Consider the following 13,346-nt stretch of genomic DNA (forward strand, 5'->3'; position numbering starts at 1 on the left):
ATATAATTGCAATCAAGCGCTTCCTATAGCCATTGATGAGCTTCCTGTACCTCTGTACTGGCAGTTTGGCCCAATCCTTGTGTGCTGTCTCCCAACTGAGAGCATCAGCTGTTCCAGGCGATTGTGTGATCCCGCTCTCCGCAGCCGATGTGAGTAAGACCATTAAACAGGTCAACATTCACAAGGCCGCAGGGCCAAACGGATTACCAGGACGTGTACTCCGAGCATGCGCTGACCAACTGTCAAGTGTATTCACTGACATTTTCAACCTTTCCCTGTCTGAGTCTGTAATACCTACATGTTTCAAGCAAACCACCATAATCCCTGTGCCCAAGAAAACTAAGGTAACCTCCCTAAATGACTACTGACGCGTAGCACTCACGTCTGTAGCCATGAAATGCTTTGAAAGGTTGATCATGGCTCACATCAACACGATTATCCCAGAAACCCTAGACCCACTCTAATTTGCATACCGCTCCAACAGATCCACAGATGATGCAATCTCTGTTGCACTCCACACTGCCCTTTCACACCTGGACAAAAGGAACACCTAAACTCAGCAAAAAAAGAAACGTCCCTTTTTCAGGACCCTGTCTTTCAAAGATCATTTGTAAAAATCCAAATAATTTCACAGATCTTCAATGTAAAGGGTTTAAACACTGTTTCCCATGCTTGTTCAATGAACCATAAACAATTAATGAACATGCACCTGTGGAACAGTCGTTAAGACACTAACAGCTTACAGACGGTAGGCAATTAAGGTCACAGTTATGAAAACTTAGGACACTAAAGAGGCCTTTCTACGGACTCTGAAAAACACCAAAAGAAAGATGCCCAGGGTCCCTGCTCATCTGCGTGAACGTGCCTTAGGCATGCTGCAAGGAGGCATCAAGACTGCAGATGTGGCCAGGACAATAAATTGCAATGTCCATACTGTGAGATGTCTAAGACAGCATTACAGGGAGACAGGACGGACAGCTGATTGTCCTCGCAGTGGCAGACCATGTGTAACAACACCTGCACAGGATCGGTACATCCGAACATCACACCTGCGGGACAGGTACAGGATGGCAATAACAACTGCCCGTGTTACACCAGGAACGCACAATCCCTCCATCAGTGCTCAGACAATCCGCAATAGGCTGAGAGAGGCTGGACTGAGGGCTTGTAGGCCTGTTGTTAGGCAGGTCCTCACCAGACATCACCGGCAACAAAGTCGCCTATGGGCACAAACCCACCGTTGCTGGACCAGACAGGACTGGCAAAAAGTGCTCTTCACTGACGAGTCGTGGTTTTGTCTCACCGGGGGTGATGGTCGTATTTGTGTTTATCGTCGAAGGAATGAGCGTTACGCCGAGGCCTGTACTCCGGAGCGGGATCTATTTGGAGGTGGATTGTCTGTCATGGTCTGGGGCGGTGTGTCCCAGCATCATCGGACTGAGCTTGTTGTCATTGCAGGCAATCTCAACGCTGTGCGTTACAGGGAAGACATCCTTCTTCCTCATGTGGTACCCTTCCTGCAGGCTCATCCTGACATGACCCTCCAGCATGACAATGCCACCAGCCATACTGCTCGTTCTGTGCGTGATTTCCTGCAAGACAGGAATGTCAGTGTTCTGCCATGGCCAGAGAAGAGCCCGGATCTCAATCCCATTGAGCACGTCTGGGACCTGTTGGATCGAAGGGTGAGGGCTAGGGGGCCATTCCCCCCAGAAAATTCTGGGAACTTGCAGGTTTGTTCAGGGACACATTATTCAATTTCTGTTAGTCACGTTTTTGGAACTTGTTCAGTTTATGTCTCAGTTGTTGAATCTTATGTTCATACAAATATTTACACATGTTAAGTTTGCACAGTTGACAGTGAGAGGATGTTGCTGAGTTTATGTCAGAATGCTAATCATTGACTTCAGCTCAGCGTTCAACACCATAGTGCCCTCAAACTCATTACTAAGCTAAGGAACCTGGGACTAAACACCTCCCTCTGAAACTGGATCCTGGACTTCCTGATGGGCCGCTCCCAGGTGGTAAGGGTAGTTAACAACAAGGGGTGTGTGCTCAGTCCCCTCCTGTACTCCCTGTTCATTCATGACTGCACGGCCAGGCACGACTCCAACACCATCATTAAGTTTGCCGATGACACAACAGTGGTAGGCCTGATCAACGACAACAATGAGACCACCTATAGGGAGGAGGTCAGAGACCTGACCGTGTGGTGCAAGGACAACAACCTCTCCCTCAAAGTGATCAAGACAAAAGAGATGATTGTGGACTACAGGAAAAGTTGGACCGAGCATGCCCCCATTCTCATGGACAGGGCTGTAGCGGAGCAGGTTGAGAGCTTCAAGTTCCTTGGCGTCCACACCAACAAACTAACATGGTCCAAGCACACCAAAACCTCTTCCCCCTCAGGTGACTGAAAAGATTTGACATGGGTCCTCAGATCCTCAAAAGGTTTTACAGCTGCACCATCGAGAGCATCCTGGCGGGTTGCATCACTGCCTGGAATGGCAACTGCTCGGCCTCCGACCGCAAGGCACTACAGAGGGAAGTGTGTTAGGCCCAGTACATCACCGGGGCCAAGCTTCCTACCATCCAGGACCTTTATACCAGGTAATGTCAGAGGAAGGCCCTAAAAGTTGTCAAAGACTCCTGCCACCCTAGTCAAAGACTGTTCTCTACGCTACCGCACAGCAAGTGGTACCGGAGCACCAAGACGAGGTCCAAGAGGCTTCTAAACAGCTTCTACCCCCAAGCCAAAAGACTCCTGAACATCTAATCAAATAGCTACCCAGACTATTTGCATTGCCTTCCCCCTCCATGCTGCTGCTACTCTGTTATTATCTATGCATAGTCATTTAATATCTATACCTACAGTTGAAGTCAGAAGTTTACATACACCTTAGCCAAATACATTTAAACTCAGTTTTTCACAATTCCTGATATTTAATCCTAGTAAAAATGCCCTGTTTTAGGTCAGTTAGGATCACCACTTTCTCAAGACATCAGTCAGGAAGTTAAAGCTTGGTCGCAAATGGGTCTTCCAAATGGACAATGACCCCAAGCATACTTCCAAAGTTGTGGCAAAATGGCTTAAGGACAACAAAGTCAAGGTATTGGAGTGGCCATCACAAAGCCCTGACCTCAATCCCATAGAAAATTTGTGGGCAGAACTGAAAAAGTGTGTGCGAGCAAGGAGGCCCACAAACCTGACTCAGTTACACCAGCTTGGTCAGGAGGACTGGACCAAAATTCACTCAAATTATTAAACTTGTGGAAGGCTACCCAAAACGTTTGACCCAAGTTAAACAATTTAAAGGCAATGCTACCAAATACTAATTGAGTGTATGTAAACTTCTGACCCACTGGGAATGTGATGAAAGAAATAAAAGCTGAAATAAATAATTCTCTACTATTATTCTGACATTTCACATTCTTAAAATAAAGTGGTGATCCTAACTGACCTAAGACAGGGAATTTTTACTAGGATTAAATGTCAGGAATTGTGAAAAACTGAGTTTAAATGTATTTGGCTAAGGTGTATGTAACCTTCCGACTTCAACTGTATACTGTAAACCTTAATATGCTCTAATGTACAATTTGTGTTTACAGTCAGCAATCCAGTAGGACCTGTGGTGTTGATGGCGGTAGAGACTGGACCTCTGGCCCCGGATTGCAGTTCTTGACACAAACCGGTGTGCCTGGCACCTACTACCGTACCCCATTCAAAAGGTACTTATATATTTTGTGTTGCCCATTCACCCTCTGAATGGCACACATCCACAAGCCATGTCTCAATTGTCTCAAGGCTTAAAAATAATTATTTAACCTGCCTCCTCCCCTTCATCTACACTGATTGAAGTGTATTTAACAGGTGACTTCAATAAGGGATCATAGCTTCACCTGGATTCACCTGGTCAGTCTATGTCATGGAAAGAGCAATCATTCCCACAATCTCCTGTTTCTGCCCCACGCTTCAGAAACAGGAGATGGCTCCTGCCCTTTGAACCCTTCCAGCTCCTGCAAGGCCCATCATTTACATAACACAATACAGTTTAAATTACAATACACAGCCATTTTTATATATTTTGTGTTTTCACAGTCCCTGTTGTGCCGTAAGAAATAGGTTATGATCAATGATATCAAAAGCTGCACTGAAGTCTAACAAAACCGCTCTATCAATTTATTTCAGCATATCATCAGTGCAGAGCATTTTGAGTGCCCTTCCTTGTAAGCATGCTGAATGTCTGTTGTTAATTTGTTTTCTGTAAAATAACTTTATTTGTTTTTTTGTATCTAAAAGCATGGGAAGCACTGGTAAAAGGATGATTGGTCCGCTGTTTAAGCCATTAAAGGGTGCTTTGCCATTTCTGGGCAGTGGAATGACCTTAACCTTCCTCCGGGCCTGAGGGCGCACACCGTCTTCTAGGCTTAAATTGAAGATGTGGCAAACAGGAGTCTCAATGTATTCCACTACCAATCTCAGCAATTTCCCATCCAGCTTGTCTTTATATATAGATACCAACACTCACCTCTTCCACACCCACTTTGCTGAACTCAAAACTACAGTGCTTGTCTTTCATTACTTGGTCCGTTAAGCATGAATATGATGGCTCAGCGTTTGATGTTTGCATCTTGTCAACAAAAAAGTTACCTCATGGTTACCCCACAAATACAGACAGGGTCAGGATTGGCATTCACCACGAGAGGTACAGTGCCCTCAGAAAGTATTCATGGCCCTTGACTTATTCCACATTTTGTTGTGTTACAGCCTGAATTCAAAGGGGATTAAATAATTGTTTTCTCACCCATCTACACACAATACCCCATAATGACAAAGTGAAAACATGTTTGTTTTTTAAACGTGTGTGCATTTATTGAAAATTAAATACAGAAATATCTCAATTATTCACACCCCTGAGTCAATACTTTGTATAAGCACTGTTGGCAGTGATTACAGCTGCTTTCTCGGTAAGTCTATAAGAGCTTTCCACACCTGGATTGTGCAACATTTGCCCATTATTCTTTTCAAAATTCTTTAAGCTCTATCAAATTTGTTGTTGATCGTTTTCAGGTCTTGCCATAGATTTAAAAAAAACGAAAAAAAAACCCATTTAATCAAGTGGCCAGAAGTGGGAGAAGATGGAGCAATATGGATTTTCCAGCAAATTTCCTCATCTATTAAACATTTGATCTCCATACAGTTTTCTGTTTCCTGAACTAGAATCTGTAACAAACAGAGTGGATTGTGTTTGGTAGACTTTACTCTTTGCCAAAGTTTCCCCCAAAAATGCGTTATTGCACGATCGCACTTCAGACTAGGCGTCCCCTAACGGAACGCACCAATAGAATCTCACTAGCTTGTGCTTGGCTCTGCCTGCCTCCTTGCTTGTTCTGCCCACTATGATCAATTTGCCTCCATCGGAAACGACAGGCTCTGGTCTATCTTGGGTTCGTATATAGTATAGAAATATTGGTCTCCACTGTGGGGGTTAGTGGGTTGGGACCTTTATAACTTGTAATGGACTCACACTCCAGTCCAATTGGTGGCGGTAATGCAACTTTTTGGTTGCCAACCGCCATTTAAAACCCAGATAAGTACGGATGTAAACATGACCAAGAACCATTTTGTCGTTAGGGTTTTTATTTAGACATTAATACGATGGAATTCAAAATATTACTAATTTAACTGCTCAGCATCACATACTTACGCCAGTTAGTGTTTCATTCGCGTTGGAGACAGGACTTGGTTGATTTATCAACGCTGGCGTTACATGGATAACATCTAACGTTAGCAAACAATGGCCATGGTTTTTCACACTGAAATCGCCTCCATTATGGAGGTGCTGGCGAATGCAGCAGTGGCAGAAGTCTGTAAACTCGTAGACGACGACTATGCAGTGTTTCGTTTGGAAATAACTCAAAGCCAGAAAGAAAACAGGGCATTGCGGAGGAAACTACAGCTACTGGAACTGAAGGTGGCACGGGAGCGCGCAGAGAGGACAACGCGAGAGCGCGCACCCTCCAAACGTCCCAGTAGTGTCAAGATGATCGACGGATACAGAGGAATGGAAAGAGGTACATTTTGCCGAGGCAGCGGAGCCCCCTCTGCACATGTGTGACTAGATGTTAACCATAATTGGGTCTTGGTCAGTTTTTGGATAGTATGCAATAATTCCCCTGATTACTTAGCTATCTTGCACAAAGACACGATCATATTCAAACCATATTCTTGATTTACTGCATTTACTAATTGAAAACAATATGATGAATGGAACATAATTAATCAATCTAGAAATAATATATCAAGAAGTTATGCAAAGTGTAACCTTACATCCTGGCCAATTCTAGACCCTGTCAAAACTCAATATTGTACAATATAGCATTGGCAGTAACTAACTTAATCATGTCGTCTCCCCCCCCCCCCAATCACTCTCTCAGGTGAAGAACATATCACTGGAGGCCACAGGAGCTTTGTGAAGCCAGCGGGACACAATACATGGAGCGACGACCAACCAATCACTGTTGATGAAGGGAGTGGATCCTCAACCCAGCACGTTATCGTGATAGAGGTTCGTGTAACAGTGCATCAAATGTGGCCAGTTTATTTCAGAAAGGCACCTCACCTTTTCACTTGCTTACATGTACATCCTCATTTATCTGCCATAGCAGAGCTTGTGAGACTTCCCTATGACATTGTTATCCAATTCTACGCATGTACCGGTAATAACCTCCTCTCTTGTGTCAGGATGCAGATGCAGAGGCTGCAGGTCCTAGAGGATCGTCCCTGGTCAAGCAGGAGAGGACTGAAGAAGAGGACACACTACACAACATCACGGAGGTCAGTGGCACGCTGAACGCCATCCTAATGTCGGAGACTTTAACTGTAACACACAGGCTCTCTCTTGCGCACCGGATCTGTCCACGGATCAGACCCAGAGGGGCTGGGGAGACTGGGCTGTCCTCCTGCTCCCGGCTCAGAGTATCTACTGGTATTTCACCAGAGCCAAAGGGCTGTTAATTCCTGTGTAGATGGTGATGCGTTATACACTGGTGTTGATGATCTGTCTTGTTTTTACACTAAATAGATGGACCTGGCAACATATCCTTGGGTTTAAAGACATACTGATCTGTCTAGAGGGGACTGGAACTAGTACAGTAGTAGTGTATGCTCTGAAGGGTGCCTAGAAAAGAAAGGGGAGGGTCTGGTCATAGATGAAGTGACTGAGAAAGTGGAGGGCGACATTCCTTCCACATGGAATGCAGATAGCCACCTAGGAGATGGACACTCACAGGACAGAGACTTCTTAGACTACATGGAAAGCTTAGCTTCACATGGCCTTTTCGATCAGGTATTGAACTCACACGACAGGGCTAGAGCCCAGGTTCCGGGAGAGGAAGCCACATCGGGTGGTAGTAAAGATAAATGGTTCCTCTGCATGTTCTGTAGCAAAGGCTTCAGCTGCTCCCAGAAGGTGGTTCCACCAGTAGTTCCACACGGGAGAAATCCTTCAGCTGTACCCAGTGTCACATGCACTTAGCCCAGGCTGGCAACCTGAAGAGGGTCCACACTGGAGAGATCCTACAGCTGCCCCCTGTGTGAGAAGAGGTTCTCCCACCAGCACCTTCTGAAGATGCACCTGAAGGTCCACATGGGGAAGAGGCCGTTTGCCTGTGGGAAGAGGTTCTTAGACCAAAATAGTTTCACTTTGTCATTATGGGGTATTGTGTGTAGATAGCTGAGGAATAGTTTTTTTTAATGTAATCCATATTAGAATAAGGCTGTAACAAAATGTGGGAAAAATCAAGGGGTCTGAATACTTTCCAAAGGCGCTGTAGTGTATTAATGACACCTTGAGCTGTCCTAACCAGTTAAGAGTTACCAGCAGGTGCCTTGATAATAGAAAAATGCAATCAGTGGTTCCTGTGCCACATGCAATTGCTTTGGAGTTGTTGAAATAATGTTAATATTGATGCATACATAAATGATCTAGACCTACATGCAACAATACATTTTGTTATTTTAAAATGATTTCACATGAGCCCTATTTCACATGATATGCCTAAATTCTTATAACCACATAGGCTAATAAAATAATCACATATTTTTATTTTTATTATTTAAGTAACTTACATCATGTTATTTTAAGATATCCCTTTGGAGCGCAATATCATGTTAAAAAATATATTGCTAAATGGGGAATGCCTTTTAAGTTGTGAAATTGAAGGCATCTAGGGCCTATGTTCAATTTGATTGTGTTCGAGGAAAATGATAGATCTTTCAAACGTTTTATGCAACACTTTCGGCAAGTGATTTTATGCCAACTGTGCCAAAGCCAGTTGTTAAACAGCAGTGACAGCAGAGTGTGTTGATATAACAGTATAATTATAAAAAAAATTCTGCTTCAACCATCAGCTTATGCATGCCAACATATTTGCCAAGAATTAAGAGTAGGGAAATAGATTTTATCAGACAAAAATGAGATGAAACGTTTTACCATTGCAACATGTGATGTACAGTCACATTCACCGTGGTTGTGTGAAGCACAGAGCCCATATCCACAAACCATCTCAGAAAAGGTCGTAGGAATCATTTTAAAACCTGTTTTCAGACCCCAAAAAAAATCCCAGCTCAGAGTAGGTTTTTAGGATGATGTTCTTGACACTGCCCAGACAAAATCTGAGCCAGGATTAAAATGAACTCATAAAAGTTTCTCTGTTGGTGATCCCGACAGTTGGGAGTTACTGCAAAGGAAAGATGGTGATGACGCTCATTAACATTGTTGCAAATGATAGTTTATACCCTGTCGCAATGAGGCATCGCCAGCTTTGAATGCTATAGCACGCTTCAGACTACAATGGTGAATGTAACTGTCCGTCATATGTTGCAGTGGGAAACCGTTTTATAACTTTCACCTGACACGATAACTTTGCCTTCTCTTAATTCTTTCCTAATGTTGGCATCCATAATCTTTTTTTTTTTTTTTTTTTTTTTTTTTTTTACAAATTCTGATATTTTTTATAACGTATATTGTACTGAATCATACAGTATGGTTGTTAAAAGTAGAATTTGGACCTGACAGGTATGGCATATCAAGAAGCTGATTAAACAGCATGATCATTACACAGATGCACCTTATTCTGAGGACAATATAAGGCCCTTCTCTAAAATGTGCAGCATTGTCAAACAACACAATGCCACAGAGAGTGTGCAATTGGCATGCTGACTACAGGAATGTCCACCAGAGCTGTTGCCAGAGAACTGAATGCTAATTTCACTACCATAAGCCGCCTCAAAAGTTGTTTTAGAGATTTTGGCAGTACGTCCAACCGCCGTCACAATCACAGACCATGTGTCATGTGGGCAAGCTGTTTGCTGATGTCAACGTTGTGAACAGAGTGCCCCGTGGTGGTGGTGGGGTTATGGCATGGGCAGGCATAAGCTATGGATAATTAACACAATTACATTTTGTCTACGGCAATTTGAATGCACAGAGATACCGTGACGAGATCCTGAGGCTTATTGTCGTGCTGTTTTTCTGCCACCATCACCTCATGTTTCAGTATGATAATACACAGCCCCATGTCACAAGGATCTGTACACAATTCCTGGAAGCTGGAAATGTCCCAATTTTTTTTGTTCATGGCTTGCATCCTCACCAGACATGTCACCCACCCATTGAGCATGTTTGGGATGCTCAGGATCGACGTATACGACAGCATATTCCAGTTCCCGCCAAAGTCCAGCAACTTCGCACAGTCATTGAAGAGAAGTGGGACAACATTCCACAGGCCACACTCAACAGCCTGATCAACTCTATGTGAAGGAGATGTGTCGCGCTGTATGAGGCACATGGTCACACCAGATACTGACTGGTTTTCTGATCCACGGCCCTACCTTTTTTTTAAGGTATCGGTGACCAACCGAGGCATATCTGTATTCCCAGTCATGTGAAATCCATAGATTAGGGCCTAATACATTTATTTCAATTGACTGATGTCTTTATATGAACTGTAACTCAGTCAATTTTTTTAAATTGTTGCGTTCATGTTTTTGTTCAGAGTACATTATTTATGGGTTGATCATGTAGAAATATCTAAATATTCTATCAACTCCAACGCAATTGCATGTGGTGCAGGAGCCACTGACTCTCTGCCTTTTCTTATAATCAAGAAACCTGCTGATAACTCTTAACTGGTTAGGACAATTCATGAGGGGTCCTAAATATCTGTCGACTAGAAGAGGCTTCATGCAGAGCTTTTATTTTTACCCATAAGAGTAGGAGTAAAATGTGTCTATTCTCAGCACAACCAATTTTCTAGTCTAAGATGCTTTGTGGATACAAACCCTAATCTTGATTAATGTTGTCTTAATAGTGGGACCATGCCTTTGAATTAGCAAACCAATAGTGTCAAGTGATCAAAACAACTAGCACGATTGCATAGTATCAAATCAACTAACATTTGCATAGTACTCATAGCAATCCCTCATTGCCCAATCAGAAGATGCTCCATAGCAAGGTGCTCATATCAGATTTCTTGATCCAACATCCTCTCACTCTGTATCTCTTACAGTCAGTAGACATGGAGGATGGGAAGCCTGATCTGCTGCTGGTCAAAGAGGAGACGATAGAAGACGAACAAGAGGGCATTAACCTGTTGAGTGGACTAAAGATGGGGGAGCAAGGTAAGGAAGAAATACATATATGCACCTGTGATGCACCTGGCTATTATTATTAATTTATTTTCTTCGTTCATAAAATGAAATCAATAAACCATATGTTTACATACAAAAACACAATGTTTGAACTTGACCAAGTAATTAAGTCAAACTCCCTATGTAGTTTTCTCTGCCATGTTTTTAAGATCTATTTTCTAACCTTTTCCTGAGGTGGTTGGCTGGAGGCTAACAGAGGAGACTGGGCGGCCATCTTGGATTCCCAGACCCAGACAAGTGCAGTCAATGGCCCGGGGGACAACATCACTGAGCAGGCCAGGACTAGAGGCGACAATGTGGAGGTCAGTGGATGGGACAGTGTCTTCAACACTGGGCTGGGGAACAAAAGTGTTAACCACAACCAGAAACAGACTGTCGAACACAAAACAACAACCGAATTTAGTCTCCGTGACAACAGACTGGCTGAGACCAGGGCGAGTAGTAGATTTTGTCTGCGGGGACAGGGAGGTGTTGGTATGCAGCTGGAGAGAACAGACACTGACTCGGCTAGCGATGCTCCGTCTTGCTCCTATAGTTGTGATTCAGAGAGACTGATGGCACCTCAGGTTAACCCCCTAACAGGTGCTGCCTTCAGCCTGCCTTCTATAGGATCTATCAACTGGAACATGGATCCTGAGACAACACAGACACTCCCTGGCCTTCATCCTCCTCACACACTCCTTATGTTAAACCAGACCTCAGACAATGCCCGTGCCTCAACCTTAAATGGCTGCACAAGCCCATTGACAAATGACAGTATTAGAGATGGAATCAGTAAAGGTGGCAGCGCCAAAGAGAAGCGCTTTCCGTGTTCATTTTGTGGGAAAGCCTTCCGTTTGCCCAAACAGGTGGAGATCCACCAGAGGATGCACACAGGGGAGAAACCTTTCGGCTGCCACCTGTGCCGGGCCAGTTTTTCAGACTCGTCCAACCTGAAGAGGCACCAGAGAGTCCACACAGGCGAGAAACCCTACAGCTGCCCCCAGTGTGAGAAGAGGTTCTCCCGCCAGCACCATATGAAGATGCACCTGAAGGTCCATACAGGAGAGAGGCCGTTTGCCTGTACTCACTGTGGGAAGAGGTTCTCAGAGAGGAGCTACCTCAGGGTACACCAACAGAAAATGCACACGGCCCATGTATAATATGTAATATTATATGTAATGTTGTACTACTAAGTACTAATTCTGTTGGTTTTGGATATAGTAGGGAAGTGGATGAGGTGAACTGAACTGAAGAAATAATGAGTATGATGAGACATAGAAGATCAGGGGTTAGCAACAGGATTTGGGGGATTTGTTTTTGGTTAAAAAAAGACCAGGAATTCAGCTGAAAGTATTCCCACAAATAAATAAATAAAAAGTATCTCAATGTTATCAAGGTATGAAATTCTTGTTATTTTTCAATACAATCTCTTTGGGCTTAGTTGTGGTCATTTTGCAGTGTACAAATTATAATTATTTTCCATCCCCCTGACCATTCGCTCCGAGAAAGATTCAGCCCGCAGCTGAGTCTAGTTGCCTACCCCTGGAGTAGATTATATCGTCATGGTTGGGGTATTCTAAAATGCTTCATTGATGATTTGGACAACCTTGTCCTGTTGTTTTGATGCTGGTGTTTTTATGAGGAAAATGATAATGCCTTAATTCATGTTTACTTATACTGATCATGGCAATGGGGTGAAACTCCAGGACAACAGTTGTGATTGTTTATTTTACTTTGTCCTGTCCTGTTTTTAGGGTATGTATCTTTGTTTACATGACAGCAATTTATTTTATTTTAATTGAGCGCCATTTAGGTTAGGCTATTTGTTCGGAGAAGCCTGCGTTATGTAAAAAGAGTCTGTCTCATCACATTGTCATACATTTTATCTCCAGCCTGTAGATTACAGAAAAGGCCACGCACGCTTTCTACCATGTCATAGATCTGCTGCATGATTTATGTTAGATTTTTTTTTTCTTTCAGAATGTTGGCTGAGCGCTGCAGAGGTGCATCTTTCCAACAGCACCCTGGAGAGGCGCACTGGGAATGAACAAGCAAAATATTTTACGCCCCTGCCTTTGATAAAGTGGGCACTGCTTATCGAAGGGCGGCATCACCGCTCACCTAAAAAGCCCATATGCCACTGGTTGAGAGAAATTGTCATTGTTTTGTGGCAGAATTATGTGAGGTTTTATGTGTTGGTGTTGGAGGTGCGTCTCGGTCTGTTCAGCTCAGAATATGCCGCCCTCATCAATCTCCCGCCATCGGCGGCCCCCTAATCCTGCCTAATGAGTGGGCAGACCATGCCTATAGCATATCATAATCACATCAATAAATTGGTTATAACAAACTCTGAACACCGTAACACCAAAATGGATGCAGAGGACATGACAAATAAACTCAAAAGGGGGGAATATTTACAGGTTGCTCAGGAGGTAAAGAGACAGTGGATTAAATGTGATTAGTTGTGGAAAATACTGGAGATCAAGAAAACAGAGGTAAGGAGCCAGCACTGCGTGCATATAATATGCAGTAAAGTATAAGCGTACCAGAGAGTCTGTAACATGTTTGTTTTTTGTTTTTTTATTACAGAAAAGACTAAAAACATTTTAATTCATTCGTGAATGCAATTTCCGAAATGGAATGGTTTATT

General features: G+C 43.5%; 1 protein-coding gene across 2 annotated transcripts; it reads left to right on the forward strand.

The window, feature by feature from the left end:
- Nucleotides 1-5,568: 5,568 nt before the first annotated feature.
- Nucleotides 5,569-12,049, forward strand: LOC139374797 (uncharacterized). 2 transcript variants are annotated; one of them, XM_071115941.1, is made up of 6 exons: nucleotides 5,569-6,075; nucleotides 6,439-6,569; nucleotides 6,746-6,838; nucleotides 10,573-10,684; nucleotides 10,889-11,016; nucleotides 11,563-12,049. In XM_071115941.1, the coding sequence occupies exons 1-6, from the start codon at nucleotides 5,799-5,801 to the stop codon at nucleotides 11,854-11,856; spliced, it is 1,035 nt and encodes a 344-aa protein (XP_070972042.1). In that variant the 5' UTR covers nucleotides 5,569-5,798; the 3' UTR covers nucleotides 11,857-12,049. The 2 variants fall into 2 exon arrangements, with proteins under 2 accessions (XP_070972042.1, XP_070972041.1); XM_071115940.1 differs by having other exon boundaries at nucleotides 10,889-12,049.
- The last annotated feature ends 1,297 nt before the right edge of the window (nucleotides 12,050-13,346 follow it).

The sequence above is a fragment of the Oncorhynchus clarkii genome, chromosome 19, assembly GCF_045791955.1.
Source record: "Oncorhynchus clarkii lewisi isolate Uvic-CL-2024 chromosome 19, UVic_Ocla_1.0, whole genome shotgun sequence".
Classification (NCBI taxonomy): domain Eukaryota; kingdom Metazoa; phylum Chordata; class Actinopteri; order Salmoniformes; family Salmonidae; genus Oncorhynchus; species Oncorhynchus clarkii.